We start from the raw sequence: 19,793 nt of genomic DNA, 5'->3' as shown, positions 1-19,793 counted from the left end.
TTTATTTTTTTTTCCCTCTGAGAATATTTGGGCTGAAGGGGTTTTGGGGGAAGTGAAATGAGCAAAATGCAGATTATTTCCTTTATTTTGGACACTTATCTGAGTCACCTGTGTATTCCCCACATTGATTTGTAAAATGAAGCTGGGAATTAGAAATAAAAACATGGGATCTGTTATGGTTTGGATGTGAGGTGTCCCCCAAAAGCTCACATGTGAGACAATGCAGCAAGGTTCAGAGGTGAAACGGTGGGTTGTAAGAGTGTTAACCCAGTCAGTGAATTAATCCCAGATGGAATTAATTGAAGTGGCAGGGTGTGACTGCAGGAGGTGGGAATTGGGGCGTGGCTTTGGGATATATATTTTGTATCTGGAGAGTGGTCCCTCTCTTCCTCTCTCTCCCTTTCTCTCTCCCCCGCTCTCTCCCTCTGCCTCCCTCTCTCTCCCCTTCTGTCTCCCCGTCTCTCTCCCCCTCTCTCTCCCCTTCTCTCTGCCTCTCTTTCCCTCTCTCTCTCCCTCTCTCTCTCTCCCTTTCTTTCCTCTCTCTCTTCCCCCCACTCCCAAATACTTTCCTCTGCCATGCTTTTCTGCCATGATGTTCTGCCTCACCTGGAGCCCGGAGGAATTGAGCCAGCCTTCTATGGGTTAGACCTCTGAAACTGCAAGCCCTCAAAGAAACCTCTCCTCCTCTATAATTGTGCTGATCAGATCATTTAGTCACAGCAGCGGAAAAAGCTGACTAAACCAGGATCACATTGCATCCATTGCTTGGCTGTTCAAGCATCAACTTGGATGTAGATGGGACGGGATTTCTGTGGCACCTACTGGAAGTGTAACCAGGCATTCATGGATTGTACGGTGAGGATTTCACTAGGTTAATTGTTATTACATGATAAAATGTAAAGTTATTAGCACAGTGCTAAGCATGCAAGATACTTAATAAATGCTAATAAACACCAGTATTATTTAGAGAGGTTAGCATCTTTGAAAAGAAGGAAAAAAGCATAAAGGTGAAGGTTGGGGTGAAGGCCGAGAGGGTAGCTCATAGATGGCAGATCTGATGTTACTACCAGACATGACCCCACAAGGGGGTTGGCTGAAGTCGCCTCTCCCTGTCACAAGGTATGCATATGTGTGATTTGGCCAAAGCTGTCTTTCCTCAGAACGTCTGCTGCAAATTGCAACAAACATATAAATCTGACTACTATAGAAGTGAATATGAATTCCAAAGTTGTACAGTGCTTTACCTGCAAATTATACACAGAATCCTGAGCTATACCTACAAGATTCCTCCTTTGTTTCAGTCTCATCTTACACAGCTGACAACTTTTATGGGCTGTATTCTGGTGGGCTCCTTTAAAGTCTTTCTGGATCAAGACTGGGCACATATATAAATACATTATATATAAATACATGTATTAGCATGAAGAAGAAGTTGGATGCCCAGGACTCACAAAGACAAAGAATGGAAGTGGAGAAGGAGTGACCAGCCAGAACCTGCACTACCACTCCGTGTTGCTGCGATAGTTGCTGCGATAGCACTAGTAAAGGATTGCATGTTAGCAAACACAGTGTCAGATAAGACTAGTTCCAAGTGTGGGCCAAATACCTCACAAATGTCAATCAACAGCAGCTCCTTCTTTATACAGTTAACATATGAAACTTAGTGTCCCCAGATGTTGTTTTAACTGAAAGTAAAACAGTTAAGAAAGGTGGATTTCAGGTTTGTTGTGGAAGCAGGCAGGCTACCTATGAAGGGTTTAAGCTACCACCATGAGTCAGAGAATCAGAGACCCTGTGGAACTTCCAGGCTGAACACTGGCATAAGGGAAGAGAAGCAGGTCACATGTCCCAGAAGGTCACTGTCCTGGGAATACTAGTCAGAGCAAATCTGGGTCTAGTCTTACAGCAACAGAGCAGGTTCTATACAGTGGGACTGGAGCAGGTTTAAGGTTCTGCTCATTGAAGCTGGACCAGGCTATGAGGGCAATTACAGAGATCAGGCAAAGCACAAGAACTTGCTGGTATAAGGTAGGATGAGCTAATTGTCCAGTAGGTATTAGGCTATTTTTCTTTGGTAGTCTGATCAAGTCTTTGAATAAGGGGTAGGGCTGAGCCTTGAACAAAGCTCAAGTGGTTCCTGCTGTGGAGGTAGCAACAGCGGACAAGCAAAATCCCACTGGAGCGTAGGTCCAGTGTCCTGTAGCCTGGAGCCTACTTCCTCCCGTCCCTGCCTCTGCAGGAACCTCATTCTGAAGATTTTAACTCTGCTCTAACTTGGTCAAACCTTGCTTCTTTTTTTTTCTGATTCCACACTCTTAACTCCAATTACTCTTACCACGGAACTCAGGAGAAAGAGGCCAATTCCTTTCCTGGACAGTTGAGGTCAATCCCAGTCATCTGGGATAGGTTAAAGAGAAGCCTGGCATTTTCTGGGAATATTTGCCTTCCATATGTCTATCGGTGTTCCAGCATTCTTTCAGGATTATCTCACCCTGTTCCCAATTTTTATATTCAGTTACTAATCAATAAGACTAATTATCCCAATTTCATTCTCCCCTTTTCTCCTACCAACAGCCCAATTCCCTGCACGCATACACACACATATATAGACTTGAATTCTGCATCCCGTTGGGTTTCTGTGAGCTGTTATCATTTGCTTGTTCTCTATCTACTTTCAAGTCTTGGGTTTTAACTTCTCTTTCCTCCTATAAATTTGGTCACTTTATTCCCTAAGTCATTTTTTCCCACTAATAACTTATTCAGAGGCTGCATTTTTACAGGGCCTGAATGTCACAAAGTCCACAGACCCCAGGGATCCTAATCTATGCAGCTAATTAAAGTTCCCCATTTGCCTCTACCTAATTCTAAGGTAAGACTGTTACTCCTTTCACAAATTTTGTTTGAAAACTTCTACTTATGAATGCCTTCGATTTTTAAACTTCTGCACCTTTCAAGATAAGTAAGGCTCTAAAGAATCTATCTTTTCAACAACTGCTTAGTTTGAGTCTGGATGAAATAGTTATCACAGATTTAGTTGGAAAGAAAAAAAAATCTTGATTGAACACTAAAGTCTCTTCTATTCTGCAACATGAATTTTTTTTTCTTTGACCTAGATTCTGTCCCTGGAAAGGCAAATGACTGTAGATGATTCTTTCAAAAAATTAGTTAAATATTAATATAAAAAGAACACGTTTATTAACCAGATTTATTTGATTATCCTAAAAACCTGACAGAAAGTTCCTTTTACCCACCTTCATTGTTACCTTCTGAGCAGCTCTCTCCATAGCAACTGAAAACTTCTCTGGGCTGAAATAATCCCCTCCAGCTCCCAGCGTACAGTCAAGGAATTTTAAAAACACGGACATGAAACCACAAAATGTTCTCTGAGATTTAAAAGCTTGCGGAACTCCAGATAAATAATCGTTTATCTTTCTTAAGGTAAGCACTGGGTTTAGAAATGTTTGTATCATCCTCTGTCATTTTTAAAATGCTAACATAAGAAGCTTAAGAAAGATTCTCACCCCCCCTCCCCCTGTTAACCTCAGAAGTATTCCCGGTATCTTTGTTACTACCCCAAGGTCATTATTAGCTCATCTCTGGGCCAGGTTCTGAGATGAGTTGCTGTTAACATTTTGCATTCCTTAAACAATCATCCGATGAGATTTGTTTTTTCTCCAAAGCTGACTGGCTTGAAAATCATCTCCTATCCTTTTAGTCGCCATTGAGTGAGTAGATTTATTGGGGCTTCTGAGATCTTGAAATCTTGTTGTTCTAAGGTAATTCATTCTCCAGAACTTGGTTCTTAATCAACTAAAGAGTGAACAGTATTTTCTGAACATTGCTATTTTCCTCTAGTACTTTTCCTTGTCTGAAACCTCCTAACTCAACATTTTGTTGACAATACATTGAATTTATTTTTTCTTTATTTTTATTCTCTTACTTTAGTGATGAAGACCCCAAATTTCTTGGGGTTCTTTACAATGAGCTTGGAGGAGGGTGTTTCCCCTCCCAGTCCTTTAACTTGTGCCACCTGCAGAAAAAGAGACAATTTACTCTCCCTAATCTTTGGTATGGGCAATCTAACATGCTTCTTGGCTGTTTTTCTGCAGCTGGAAAATTGACGGCCACGGTATTTTCCTGCCTGCTGTTTGGGGTTATAAAAATTACCTACAGACCTCCCGTTGTTTAGAAACAGCTTGTCATTGCCAATCAGCTTAGCCACCCAATTAATGAATCCTTTCAGACGTGTTGCAAGCACAATAATTGAAGCCTTTATTTCCCCCCTTTACCACAGAAATTCTTCTGGTCTCAAGATTATCCTGTGAACAGCCACCCACTCACCCCATTTAAGACAGATTCAAAGTAAAGGAAGAGTGGAAATGTGTTTGTGGACCAAACGTTCAGAATTTTGGGTGCCATTGTTCTTTCTACTCAGTCTGATTCCCTTGACTGAGACAGACAAACACTCAACCAAGGACAGCAGCAGCATTGGGAGTCAAGGCCAACTGGCAGAAGTACTACAGGTTCTCTCTGCTGGTGACCACCCGCCCCTCAACCACTCACGAAGCCTCATCAAAACATTGTTGGAGAAGACGGGGTGCCCCCGGAGGACAAATGGAATGCAAGGAGATTGCAAGCTGGTTAGTGAAATAGAATGGGGTCAGGTGCCAACGTGTGTTCAAAAGAGTAATGGATGCTAGAGTTACTTCAGCAAAGCAAAAGGAAATGCAGATCTAAAATCCAAGTGGTCAGATAACTTCCATACTTTGGATCCAACAAACCATTCAGCCTTTTGCAGAGAACACTTAAAGAGAGAGAATTTTTTATTTTTGTTGTTATTGAGAGAGTAGTGTCGATGTTTTCTAGAACCCTTCTGTGTGTTCAGAGGTATTTATGAGCATGAACTTTTAGTCCTTTCTTCTTTCTGATTTTCTAATCCGTTTTTAGAGCCTGCAGTCAACTTGACAGAGACTAGTTGGATAGATGCTATTTGTTTTCTGTAGCATAATTATAGCAGTCTGATGTTTGTCTAATGTTCAATGTTTGAGTACTTTCTTCTAGATATTGATTGGTGTTTTCTAAAATTTCATGGTAGGTAGTTAATGATTGGATACTTGTCTTCATAATGAGGAATCTGAGCTGAGGGACAGAAATACTGCAGACAGACCTGAACTTAGATCAATGGCTCCTAAGGTCCACATCAGAACTTTCTCCTAGTCTACAAAGGGATCCCCCCACAGGCTGCACTTCTGAATCTGCTGGCAGCTTTCACAAATACCCATGTTGGCACCTTATCCTTCTCAGATGGAGACTGAATTACCCAGGATGGATTTGGTTTTTTTAAAATCTCTCCAAATCACTTTAATATGCATTCATTGGAGAGTGAGAATCCACCCCATTGTGGGTGGGTGGTGCCATGGTAGAGGGGGTGATAAGAACAGTGTACAAGGTAGAGCCCTGTGTCTTAACATAACTGCAAACAAAAACCAAACGAAATTGATCTTCACCATCCCATTCCTGACCCATGAGATTTGGGGAGGAAGAATCTACAAATATATAGATAAATGAAAGCATAAATAAAACAGATGCAAATAACTGCTTCCAAAATAAATTTTGGAATTTTTTTTTCAATCACACATAGTTCTTTCTGGTAATGGGGAGGCATTTCTTGGCCAAGTGATTTTTTTTTGGTTGTTTTGGTGACAGAAAGGGTGTTGTTCATAGAGTTTTCCTCTGCTCTGTTTGAGTGATAAATAATTCAATAATTATTAAAATGCTCAGTGGCTCCCAGAGGACACTTATTATAATAGGCAATTCATGTATGATGACATTAATACATATATAGCTAGATAGAAACAGAAGACGTCCCTCTGGAAGTACCCAGGAATCATGCATTACGAATGTCCTCTGAGAATTGGCTTTGGGGCAATGTTCTCCTTTAAAAGCATGAAGTGCCTTATTAAGGCTGCTTGAATATTAGAGGGGGAATGTAAACAGGCAAGATTGTTCTCCATTTTTGGGGTTGGGGAGGAAGGAATTGTTTCATACTTATTGTTTTCTGTGACATTATCAAGAATTTGACCCATTTGGCTTCCATTTAAATTATTTTCATTCCAGGCCTTGAAATAGTATAATAGCTTCACCCTCTTGCTGCTGCTGAGACAAGGTGACTCTCAGCTTCAACTGCTCAGAGGGCTTCTGCTCACCTGAATTCCCTGTCAACAAGGAACCCAGGGACTGTCTCCCTGTCATTCATGAGAAACCAGTGGAAGCAGAGTCTTCCTGATTTTATAAACACCAGGTTCTGTCCCAAATCTTAGGTCTTCAATTTGCTGTTGAGTCTCTTGTCATCTCAGGGACATTGCTGGTAGGCAGGGCTCATGCTAGAAACTCTATGGTAACATGAGAGGGTAAGGGAGTAAGCTTGTGTCTCTCAATGTCTGGAAAAATGAGGGAAGTGGGGGCCTTGAGTTTGTGAGGAGGAAAATAATGTTCCCAATTGTAAGTCTAGGTAAACATAGAATTAAAAGAAAATCTGAGGTTTCTGAAAATGTTGGGCATTTAAAAATAAACCCATTCTATCTATAGTCTTAGGGTAGTTGTTATGTGATCCTGACCTTTTCTTTCTTTTTTAATGAGAAACAGTTTAAGTGGACTTAATGAGGGATTAAGTGAGCCTACTTCAGTACTAATGTGAGCCATGAGCCTCCAGGCTCCTGAAGGGAAAAGCACCCTGGTTTTGTACCTTCCAGCTTTTGGGACCTGCCTACCCTTGGTCTCCTCATCAGCAGGACTAAGCTAATGAGTCCCTCCTGGGGGATATCTCTGGGGATCTCCTGGACATACGTGCGTGAGCTTGGGCACAGGAGATCAAGTTCCCTCCTCGCCTTCCCTTCCCTGTACCTCATGGTGATGTCCGGTCCTTCCTGGTTCAGGGACGTTGGAGCAGTGACATTCTTCAGAGTCGCTCTCCCTCCTGTCCCCCAAGCTCCCCTCAGCTGTGCCAGATGCTCAGGATTTTCACCAAGTTCTCCAGGCAATTCTCAGTCACTTGTGAGGTGAAACATAAAGGTCCTTCATTTATTTCACACCCAGTCCACCTTCTGACTCATTTGTCATGACTTTCATGGGATAAAGTGTAGAAAACTACAAGTTTTGTCTTGCATCTTTAACAACTTTGCCTCACTTGTCTCAGTAAATACTTTTCTTTTTGTCAGTCATAAAAGTCATTAACTCTAGTACAGACCTATTGAGAGCCAGGGTCTGCCATCAGCTGACATCCATCCAGCCCTTTGGCAGGAAAAGGAAGAAATGCAATTTCCTTCTTGTATTTTACCATTGATAATTGTCCATTAAAAAGAAAAATTTCCGCTCCCCAAACAAGATCTCACAAAAATCTAAGAATTGAAAAGAGGACAGGGAATTAACCCATGAATCAAAATTAAATTTTAATAACTTTGGGGTTAAAACCTTTAAAGTTCATCCTGCAAGTTTGACAGCTGTCTTTATCGATGTAGAAAAAGGAAATTATCATATTGCTTTTTGTCACTGAGGTTCTCACCTGGCATAAGCAATAAGTGAAGCTGAATTACCTACCTAGGCAATCTGATTTGGCTTCGGGGTATAATGGACAATTATTTCCAAGCGTCTGGGTAGCCTATTAGCTTGAATTTGAATCAATCTTTTTCCAAAGTTTATTGCTTTATGAGTCTTCAAAATGAATTCCTAGAATCTGTGTGGGTTTTTTTTTTTTTTTTTTTTTTTCTTTTAAACCTTATGCTTCCACCTGATAAGATTTAAAGGAAATCACTGGATTATTCCTGAATGGGTCCATTCTTCTTTAACAAAGAATCACTTCACCAGAGTCAGCAGCCTTGGACAGATCTTGATTCTTACGAGGTGGCACTATTTGCAAAATTGGCTAAACATCCTTTCCCAAACACAATCCAGTCAACTGCTAAAAACTTTAACAATGAAAATAAACAATGAAAATTATTGTCCCCCTTCTTTACCGCCTCCCCCCCCCCCCCACAAAGTTCTTTTTGTCATGTCTGTGGCCAGGGGAGAAATTCATTTTTCCTTATTTATTTCATTTGATGTTTTCTGCAGCATTCATTCCTCAAGCCACCACCTTCTGTATGAGGGTAACTTTTCTAAAATTCTAGTATCGCCATAGAGAACAAAGTTTTCAGCCCATGGTCATCTGATACACAGTTATTCTTTTTTTTCAGCAGGCCTCAAAAAATTAAAGCAAGGGCTAGGTCGTACCTAGTCATTCCAGGTGACGGAAATCTCTAGTCACACAAAATTAGATGCTTTCATAATGGGTTTAAACTTTTTAAACTCAGAAAGTAGTTTACCTTCTGTGATGTGTGCTTTGTACAAATCAATTCTGTAATGCTTAGACAATTACAATGCCTACCCAATTCTCAGCTTCCCCAGCTTCCATACCCCCTATTCCAATCCTGAAAAGCCATGGCAAAATGTTGAAGAGGAGCCATTGATGGACTGGAGTCTCAGCCACCTCAGACTGAATAAACTGTGACCACATTCACTGATGTGTGTCCTAAGCCCTGGCTATATGTGCATGGTCTGGTGACCTCATGAGCATCCTCTCCTGGTGTTGATGTTCTCCTTCCAACTGACCCAGCCCCACCACCAATCAGTATATCAGCATGAATTTGTTCAGTCCTCTGCCTATATAATGTTCTCATTATGATTGCTATTTGAGTTTTACCAATTCTCTTGCTCCCAATTGATCTCTCTTCCTATAAAATAGGAAGGAGAGAAAATAATTGCTTGAGAGGGCTGAACATCAAGTACATACTGGGTCCACAGCTTATGTTCTCCAGGACACAAAAGAAAGGAATAAGAGAATAAGGCCTATCCTTGCCAAAGTAGGAATTAAGATTAGTACAACTAACCATTGTTAGCTTTGTGACTATAAATTAGTTATCTATCAACTCTTAGACTTAGTTTCCACACATATTATAGGTACACTTTTTCATAGAAGGAAAATATAATTCTTATTTGTGTTCAGTATCTTTGCATATGCACACAAATGTACCTATCAATTCATTAAATATTAAAAAATTACATGCCTGGTATTCTAAATGCCTTACATTATATGACAATATTTGTTGGATTATTATGCAGGCTGAGAATATTTTATTTTTCCATCTAAAATAATGGAAAAGGGTTTTCACTGTCAAAAGAATTCATTATCCTAAACATTTTCCAGAACCGATTAGATCATACTCCGAGGAGGGCCTGGATATTAAGGCACTTAGCATAGTGCTGGGTACTGAACTGCTAATAATTATGAGTTTGGTTCATACTACCCATAGTTTGATTTCAGGAGGTTGTTTGGCACAAAGAATGACTTTATTGCACTTTTGTTTCAACTTATTCACTTGTTGGTATCAATTCTAAAAAATGCTAAAATTGTAAGCATCGCTCTCATTATAAATCCTGTGTCTCCTCACTTTGTTGAGTTCTCAAGTCCCTGCAGTTGAATTGGTGGGGAACTGGGGTTCCTTGGCTTGGGGAAGAACATCATTATGCTTTGATTTAGAATTGGGTGATAGTTGTTTTCTTTGGATCCGTTGGTTTGTACCAGAGGTACCCACTGGGTCACACAGCAGGTGGGGAATAGAAACTCCAAAACTTCCACCTCAGAAGAAAACAAATTCAAAGATATTGTAGTGAGTTGTCCCCCTGTGCGGACACCCTGAGACTCAGGCAGGTATTTCAGTACTTCATTCTGAGGTTGTTGTGGCTAGGTAATGGAGCTGCTTCTAAGATTCTGTGAGAATCTCAGTTAGCTCTCCAGCTGTCTCTGACAAAAGGTAGCTGCTCTCTTGCTAAGAAATCTTCCTATCCACAGTTCCTGTATCCATCTTTTTTCATACTGTCCTATGGTATTAACCCTAACCCCTCATACCATGTGAAATTCTCAGGTTAGAAGAGCCACGTCTGCCTGTAGCTTGTGATAGGATAGGGGAGAAAAAACTTTTCCTCTACCCACTTAGCTTCTGTGACTGGGGCCTGTTTGCTAAACTGACCAAAGAATAACAGGAGAAAGGGAATACAAGTTTTATTTGATGTTAACATTTTTATGAGGCATGGGAAACCTCACAGGAAGATGTGAAAGCCCAGAAGAAGTGGTTGGACCCAGGGGCTTATATACCATTTTAACAAAGAGGCAATAATTGTGGAGACATGAAAAGAGTAAGGAAATAGGGCTTGGGGGCAGGGGTGGTAAACTGTGGGGAAATGAATAGAAATAGGTGGGCAATAATTTCATTCATTATTGTTCTTGTAGTAAAGTTTGTATAGAAGAATATCTGCATCAACTCTGTCTCCAGTGGTAAGAATGTTTTCATCTTCTTGGTACATGGAGGAAATGTTTCTCATGGGAAATTATGATGGGGTTTAGGCAGAAAGGCGGAGGGCAGAGAGACCTTCCTCATCTCCTGGTTTTTAGTTGCCTTCAGCTCAACAGTGTCAGAGTGCCAAGGTGGTATGTTTTGGGGGTGGTATATGTTCTGATTCCCTTCAATGGAAACATTTTTAGCAATTATCTTTGGTAAGATCAATGAGGGACAGATGGCACTCATTCATTGAATTTTTATACTAGGTAAGTGCTAGGTACTGTGCAACTGCACAAAATCGACAAAACCTAGCCTTGATGGTCCACTTGTTCTCATGGGGGAGAAAGAAAATAAGCAAGCAAAAACTAATTTTATAATACTAATACTATGAAGAAAATAAAATAATGGTAAGTTCCAGAGCTGTGCTGTCCAACATAGTAGCTATAGTCACATGTAGCTATTGGGCAATTGATACGTGGTTCATCAGAACTGATTGTTTTTTAAATCTTTGATTACATGCTGAAATTACCATTATTGTGGATATATGAATTTCTATAAAATATTATTAAAATTAATTTCATGATTTTTTAAAATTTTAAATGTGGCTCCTTGAAAATTCCAAACACATGTAGCTTGCATTATATTTCTACTGGACAGCATTGTGCAGGAGAACAGAGATTGGGGGCAGGCAGGTCTTTGTGAATCCTTCCCTCAAGGGATGGCATTTTAAGCTGAGACTTGAGAAATAAGGGGAACAAGGAGACCCAAAAGATGTGGGAAAGAGCTTTGAGGAACTGACAGAAAAATCACAGGGGCAGAATTTCAGTTAGATGGTAGAGAAAGGCTAAGATGAGGTAAGGCAGGTAAGGTAGACAAGGGTTAGATCAAGAAGAAAACTGCAAGGAGTTTGGACTTTATTTGATATGTAATGGTATATAATTTTAAAAACCAAAGAATTGGCTAGTTTTATGTGAACCAGCAGATCTCAACTTGTGATAACTATGGTTGGGGACAGAAGGACCACTCTTAGAAAAAAGGTTTCCAGGGAGAGCATTATCTCTCTATTAGCAGTTCACTCGAGGTGCTCCTATGTGTACCTAGCTATTGGACCTGAGTCCTTCCCCCTCTACTCCTAAAACACAGGTAGTGGAGACCCCATGGCTGTCAGCGTTCTGGAGCTGTTTGTTAAGCTTTGCTTCTGTTTCTTTCTCCCCTCCACAGTGTTTTGAACCAGATGCACTATTACTAATAGCTGGAGGAGACCTTGAAGATCAGCTTAGAGAGGAGGTGGTCCAGAGAGTCTCTCTTCTCCTCCTCTATTACATTATTCACCAGGAAGAGATCTGTTCTTCAAAGTTCAACATGAGTAATAAAGAGTATAAATTTTACCTACACAGCCTCCTGAGCCTCAGGCAGGATGAAGACTCCTATTTCCTTTCACAGAATGAGACAGAAGATATCTTGGCTTTCACCAGGCAGCACTTTGACACATCCAGAAGCCAGGTAACAAGGGCACAATCGCTAACTAGCTCTGCTGCTCAGATGCAGTTGCAGATTCTTATTTATTTATTTATTTATTTATTTATTTATTTAGTCAGTTAATGATTCCCAAGTCTTTCAAAAACAGAAAGATAAGTATTTATGGTTTTTATCCACGGTATGGTAAGTGACATATGTTAAAAACCTGAGTCTAAAAGTAGAAATGTGATGACTAATTGGAAGATGAGTTTTAGCCAGAAGCCAGTGTGTGGGGAGGCAGGCAGGACAGGTGATGGGCAACTCACTCTTCTGATGCTCTTTGAGCACTCCAGTGACTCACAGGTTTTTAATGAGCCTGCAAGGACTGAACTGTAGTGGTAGAGTGTAATGTGTCTACCTACCCTGCCTTCTGGCCAGGGAAGAAGGCAGAAACAGTTTGAGAGAGATGAATTTATTGTTAATTATTTTCCCAAAGAAGCATCTTGCCAAAGGCATTATTCATGATAGTCAGTACAAGTCACAAAGCCCTTCTGTGGTTTTTTATTACATGATCTGCATGTGCACAGGGTCCATTCAGATGCCTCTCATCTCTCCCAGCTCCCATTAGGAAAGGAACAGCACCTGCTCATGTGTTACCTCATTACTATTCCAACAAACACTGACCTTTCTATGGTGTTTGTGCTTTCTGGGTTGCAGTGGGAAGTTCCAGAAGATAAAGTTCTCTGAACATAAAGTTTTTCTAAGTTACTTTTTCTAGCAGAATTAATTGAGGAGCTCTACCACATTTTGAGAAACTGGTGAAAACGTTTTTTCTCTCTTGAATTATTCAGTTTGGTTCTTGGTCTCAATGGTGGCATCTAGTGACCTGAAGGTATCTGAATAGTCATGCTCTGACTTAATGACCAGCAAACATATCCTCCAGTTTGCCATAAATGAGTTTAATCTCTCTTGTTATTAGCAGAATTAATAGAAAGGCTATTTACTAGGGACTTTGCAAACATCACTATCGTAGCTTTAGTTCTGTAAATGTCAAAGATGGCCCATGGTTTTGTTTATATTTTCATTTTAGGAAAAATTTCCTTGATAGAAATTAGTTTTCTGTTTAATTAGGAGGTGTGTCTGTATATAATGGCTTCATTTTAACATCTATACAACACAAGAAGGGTTCAAATTAGCCACTAGGAATTTAGTCAGCCTCCCATTACTGTCTTTTGATGCAAATTAAATGGAAGCGGAAGACCAGCACTTAAAACCAGATGGTGTGTATGAGTCTATATTTATGATTATTATACACATACTGCCAATACCTGGGTTTCTGAGTGTGAAATCAGACATCCTTAGAACAGGATAAAATAATATCATGTGGATAACTTTCAGACAACAGGAATTGAGCCCCTGCTGTCAGAACCTTTGCTAGGTCTTAGACCAATGATCTCCTAGAGAGAGCACATTTCCAAGTTCCTGGAAAGAGTCATGAAGCCCAGGCACCCAGGACTCCCTAGGAAGTCAGTCAACATAGACTTTCCAAAAGATTGTTGACACCTCACTGTGACTGCTGCTCTTTCAGACCAGATGATGTGAGGTCATGGCAGGTGCTGGCGCACCAGACCCTCCGCTAGCATCCCCAGATCTTGATCTGCAAATCAAGATCTCAGCTTCCACAAATTAAACAAATTAAACCACTAATGGCTATTTCAGATGAACCTCACTCACACCCCAAAGAAATAACTCGACATCATAAGGTCCTAGTGTAGTCCACCTCCCTGAAGACCAGAACATAAACATCGTTCCATCCCTTCATTCTCATTTCCAAACAGCTTTGTCTTCCATCTTCCTGACACAATCCCTTAGTGATCGACCTCTTCATTTCCTTTTACTGTTTGTGATTTCTTGGTAGAGGAATAGGGTTGTGTGCATAGCTCTCTGACAGCCCTGACCCTTGCCTGGAGAATGGGCATTCTTGGTTACACCCTAAAACCTTCAAGGGTGAAAGTGGTGGTTGGAATTCTTTATCCTCAATGGCACCTTGTAAGGGTTACTGTTTCACAACCTCTATAAAAAACTCATACTGCTGTGAGGTTCATGTAACCCAGTATTTTAACTTGTTAAAATACATACAAATAATAAAATTTCACGCAAAGAAACTCTTGCTATGTCCCCCAGTCTATCAAAATTTTGATAACTGACTCTTAGTCTTCCATTCTGCTGTCTACCCCAGCAACAAATATGCTCCTGCCAAGTTTACCAATTACAGACTTAAAAAAAAAAAAAAAAAAAAAAAAAAAGAGTTAATCCAGTGAGTACCTTTATTCCTTGTCCCAGGTCACAAGAATTTAATATTGACACAATAACCTTCTTTTGATTTCTCTTTTGGCAAACATATTCTCTCCTTCCCATGTAGGGGGCCTAGCATACCTAGCATAATGCCAGGCATACAGCAGGCATTCAATAAATGTTTAAACCAATGAATGGGAGTACTAGTAGTATATAAGGCAAAATTCTAGCCTTTTAGATATTTATAGTTTAATGGAGGAAAATTGACACATACATATGAAAAAGGCCCCATGTCATATGTCCTATAAGAGTTCAAAGAACACAGGCCTTGTGCTGACAGATTTGTAATGAGTACACACTGAACTTGAGACCAAGGGCTGAGGGGGAAGTGGAAGTGGCCCACTATGGTTGAGGCAGCAGGGCCAGGGAAGTCAAGGTAGGGAATGTAGACATGAAAGTCATTGGCCTGCAGGCTGTGTGCTCAGAGCTGGGAGAGATTTCACCAATCAAGAGGATATGACTGTAGGAGCAGGAAATGGCCTTGGGAGAAGCGCATCCATGAGAGGATAGTGAGAGGCTGGGTAACTGAGGACCAGCGGAGCAGGGCTTAGAACACTCAGTGTCGTGGTGGATAAAAGAAGCAAGTATTTTATAAATACAGTTGCATCTGAGACAACTTTGTGGGATGACAGCCGTTCCCACACACAATTCAATCTTCTTTCAGATGGACTGTGCCTTGTCCTTGGGGGAAATCCTAGAGCTATCTTACTCAAAATCACTTTAGAAGTTATGATTTTTTTCTTTACTTTGTATCTGATTTCAGTGTATGGAAACTAGAAGGCTGCACAAAAAGTCTGGAATCCTGAGTAGTGACGGTGCCGATGAAAATACACTTCCCAGGTTGGCGGCCACCATCATTGCTTTGTCCCTCCAGGGTGTTTGTCTGGGACGAAGAAATTTGCCAGCCCCAGATTATTTTACAGAATATATTTTCAGTTTCTTGAATAGGACAAATACTCTCCACTTCTCAGGTAAGGAGGATTTTCATGGATTTAACTTCTAAGTCACATCTTCCAAAATGATTGTGCCAAAAACAAAGGTTGAAGCATTTCAATTACTGAATTCGTTTGGTTATATTTTAAGTACCATTTTATTTCGGTGTGTAGTAAGAGGGCTCAGGTGGCCTTTCAAGGCCATGGGTTATGAGGTCTATGTGGTGATGAGGTGTAAACATGGATTGGGCGCCTTTCGGTGGTGATGGAAATTATAATTTCAAGCCAAATGGAAGGATTTTAGGGTCTGCCATAAGGCCTAAATAAACCCTTTCCTAAATGGCAGATAATAATGGGCCAGGGGTGGCAAAGTGTTGCATGGAATGATGAAAGACTAATTCATGGGGTTCAAGAGGATCAATAACACTTTGATTATCTTCCTATATGTGAGTCATTTAATTTTAAATAAATATAACACAAATTTTCTGTCTTTGCTAGTTCCTTTTTGGGGTTCTGAGATAAAACAGGATGTCAGGAAGGAAATCAGATTTTTTTTTTGCACATTTCTTTGTACTGGTTAAGACAGATGACAGATGACTCAAAAGTTGTATGACTTATTTTTCAAATCTGCATTAAGATGGCAAGAGATAGATTTTTTAAAAGGCATCTCATTGCCAATATCACAACTAAAAAATAGTGATTTCCTAATATCATAAAAATGCTCATTCACATTTTCCTGACTTTTAAAAAAAAATTTTTTTTCAAAAAATCGGGATCCAAATAAGGTTCATAAAATGAAAATTGTTGGGAAATCTCCTAAATATCTTTAATAGATGTCATGTTCCCCTCCTTCATCCTATTTTGTTGCAAATGACTTTGATAAGGGGGAAAAAGGTTCTTTACCATCTGGATTTTTGCTGATTGCTTTCTTAGTTTTTGAACATGCATTTCTGTGTGCAGCACTTCATGGATGTTGGTTGTTATATGTGAAGACTTGAGTGTTCAGTTGTTTATTTGGGAATGCTATTTTATAGTTGCTATCTTTCTCCAGGAAACATGTAACACTTGGTTGTCTCTTTACTAAGAAGTTGTAAGTTATTGATGATCATTGCATAGATGGATTATTTAGGGCTTGCAAAATGGTGATCTTCTAATTTTCTCATTCCACTTTATTTATTGGTATGATGATTCTATACTAGAAGAAGAACTTCCTCTCATCATTATTGCATTTTGTTGAAATTCCTCTGTTCTTAAAGGAATTTGATATTTTAATGGAACAGTTTTTAATATAGTAACACATTCCTTTCAAAAAAACAATGAGATTTTTAATAAATGTTTTGATTTCATCTCTCAATTGTCATTATTATCCTAATTGGTGCTTAGATTGTTCCCACCTTGACCTGTGAAATCTTATTCAAGTTGATTTTAAGTCCTTTTGACAAATATCATTAAAATATTTTGTATCTACCTTGCTTTCCAAAATAATAAGATATTCCAGGCTTGTCCTGTACATTTCCTATTCAGATCTGGAAGCAGTCATTTCTTCAAATATTTTTTATTTTTATGCAATTAAGTACTCAAACTTTACTCTTACTCTTTTTGGATTTTGAGATATAGTTAAGAAAGCTTTCCATATTCCCAGGTTATAGAAGTCACCCATGTTTCCTTCTAGTATTTGTATGTTTTCATTTCTGATATAGTTTGGATTATTTCTGGTGTATATCATGAGGAATAGATCCAGTTTAATTTTTCTATGCAACTCTTCAGTTTTTCTTATACCTCTTATGCATTATTTCCTCCACTGATCTGATAAAATTCTTTCATATAATACAACAAAGCTCTAAACACAGTGGAGCCCATTTCTGAATTTTCTAGTCTGTTGCATTTGCCAACTTGTCTATTCATGTGCTAACACCATATGGTTTTACTTATAACACCTTTGTTGTATACTTAAATGTCTATCAGAGCTAGCCTTCTCCATAGTTCTTTTCAAATTTTTCCTAGTTTTCTTGTTCATCCTAATGAATACCATCAAATCATCAAGCTCCAAGAAAAAACTTGAAGTAATTTTATTACAATAGAAAAATGCTTAATTATATATATGCAATATGTACATTTAATGATGTATATCATGTATATAAAATTACTTAAAGAGAAATGGTATTTATAAGGTATTGTGCCTTTATATCCAAGAACAAAAAATGTCTTTCCCTTTGTTCATGTCTACATGTATATTTTTGTGGAGTGTTTTATTTTCCTCACACAGATTTTAGGAGTTTCTTGTTATATTTATACATAGACATCTAACTTTCTTTTTGGATATCTTAAATGAGGTTTTCTTTCATTACATCTTCTAGTTTATCTTTAGATATATGAAAGCCATGATTTTGTAGATTAATTTTATAACCTGCTCTGGTTATTTTACTATTACATTATTTTTTTTAGGAGTTTCAGCTATATAATTATATCATCTTCAAAAAGATATAATTTTGTCTCTTTCTAATTCTTGTATTTCTATTTGTTTCTTGTGTAATTCTACTGATTAATAATCCCAATATAATACTAAATAATAGTGGCAGGGATTAGCATTCTTTTTATATTGCTGATTTTTAAAGAAAAGCCTATAGTATTTCCTCATTAAATTGAGAGAACAAATGAGCAAAATATACTTATAACGTCTTTAAATTAACTTGCATTCTTATATTTCTAGTACTCTTCATTTTTCCATTAGACTTGAACAAAATGGAAAATTTAACCAAAAGGTACATTTGGGTCATTTCTTTGAAATCTAAAGGACTTAATTTTGTATTTCTTATATGCAGATCTACTCTCAATGAATTCTCTCATCCATTTTTTACATGGAATTTTTTCTCATCTTTATTTTAAAGGATTACTTTGCTGGCTATAAGGTTTTTAAATGACAATTTTTTTTCTTTTTACTCTCTGAATATGTCATTCCACTACCTTCAGGTCTCCATTGCTTCAGTGGAAAGTGAGCGGTTAACTACAGCGATGCTCCCCTACATTTTCATTTTCACTTGCTGCTTTCATGATTTTATCTTTGCTTTTGACTTTCAGCAATTTGATTATATTGTGTTTGGGTGTGGATATTGTTGTATTTTTCCTGCTTGGTGTTTGATGAGCTTTTTGAACACATTAAATTTTTACATCAACTTGGAAAGTTTTAGCCATTATTTTATCCGATAGATTATTTTTCTGATTTTTTTCTCTTTGTCCTCTCTTTCAGTGACTGTCAATACATACATTTGATATGCTTCTTGTTGTTTCATAGTTCTCTGAGACTTCTTGTTCTTCTTTTGTTTTTGTTTTCTTTCTATTCTTCAAAGTGGATTTTTCTGTTAATTTATCTTTATGTTCAGTGATTTTCAATTGATTTAATTTTTAATTGGTGCATAAAAGTGGAATTCATTGTGATATGTTTATACAAGTACATGACATAATTTGATTAATTTCATTCTGAGGTCCCTTTTTTTCCCATCCCTCCTCACTCCCCCTTTTATCCTTCCTATATTCCACTGATCCCCATTATAATTATCGTTAAGACCCTTCCCCTTTAAAAAATTTCATTATTTCTTTCTGACTTCCACATGTAAGAGAAAAACTCAACAGGATTTTCAGTGTCTAGCTTATTTCACTGTTTAGTGATTTTTTTCCTTCTGTCTTCTCAAATACGTTGTTGAGTGACTTTAGCGAATTTTTTGTTTGTTATTATGTTTTCTTCTCCTTAATATCTAAGGGGACTCTCATATAATTTTGATTTCCTTATTGAAAATTGCTATTAGTTGATTTGTTGTTTCATACTTTCCTTTTATTCTTTATGATTTCCTCTAGTTCCTTAAACATGCTTACATTAACTGCTTTGAAGAATTTGTCTGTTAAAACCAACATCTGGGAATACTCAGAGATGTATTTGTTGACTGCTCTTTTTCCTGAGCATGGGTCACATTTCCCATTTCTCTGAAAGTCTCATGATTTTTTTTTTTTTTGTTGTTGTTGTTGTTGAAAACTGATCATTTAAAATAAAACTCTAGTTTGTATTTTCTCTACCACTGATGATAGCATTTAGGAAAATACCAAAGACATTTTATTAACATGTAAAAGGATTGATAAATCCATATAAATTTTCTATTATATTTAATTCTTCTCTGTATAAGTATTTTTTAAAAGCCTGGAGTAATAGTGAGAAGAAAATTGCAGTCTGTAAACTTACATCCATTCCATAATATCACTACAAAACAAGACCTAGTTTGTGTCTGTAATCTCATCTCCCTTTCATTTATTTTTCTTTTCTTCATATTCACTTAAGAGGAAGATACTTTGATTGACTTAACTACGTCAAAGTAATAGTCAATCTATATAAGGATGTAGATTGACTCAAGGAAATACATTTCCTAAAAAGTAGGCCAGTATCTTCTTTAATTTATACTTTTGTATTAAAGGAAAAGATTTTGCTCAATGGAAGACGTTGGTTGTGTTGACCATTTATCACCTCTAGGGTATTAAAATGGTGAGAATACTTTTGAAAGATTGGTTCAGCCTTAGGTAGATCCTGTGAGAGAATCAATATTTGTGTGAGGTATAAATGTTCTGTCTTTGTTCAGAATGAAACCTTGATTTTTCATTAGAACAAAATTTATCTTGTGAAATGTGTATG

General features: G+C 38.2%; 1 protein-coding gene across 2 annotated transcripts in view; it reads left to right on the top strand.

Annotated features, from left to right (window-relative positions):
- Positions 1-3,228: 3,228 nt before the first annotated feature.
- Positions 3,229-19,793, top strand: part of SLC39A12 (solute carrier family 39 member 12) — a 114,477-nt gene continuing 97,912 nt past the window's right edge. The window contains exons 1-4 of one of the 2 annotated variants that reach the window (XM_079107502.1): positions 3,229-3,438; positions 4,295-4,640; positions 11,595-11,876; positions 14,950-15,157. In XM_079107502.1, coding sequence (XP_078963628.1) covers positions 4,380-4,640; positions 11,595-11,876; positions 14,950-15,157 — 751 coding nt within the window. In that variant the 5' untranslated portion in view covers positions 3,229-3,438; positions 4,295-4,379. The remainder of the gene's footprint in view (positions 3,439-4,294; positions 4,641-11,594; positions 11,877-14,949; positions 15,158-19,793) is intronic. The other variant, XM_079107501.1, reaches the window with a different exon arrangement.

The sequence above is a fragment of the Sciurus vulgaris genome (assembly GCF_902686455.1).
Source record: "Sciurus vulgaris genome assembly, chromosome: 12".
Taxonomy (NCBI): Eukaryota; Metazoa; Chordata; class Mammalia; order Rodentia; family Sciuridae; genus Sciurus; species Sciurus vulgaris.
This window is presented reverse-complemented; position numbering and strand designations above follow the sequence as displayed.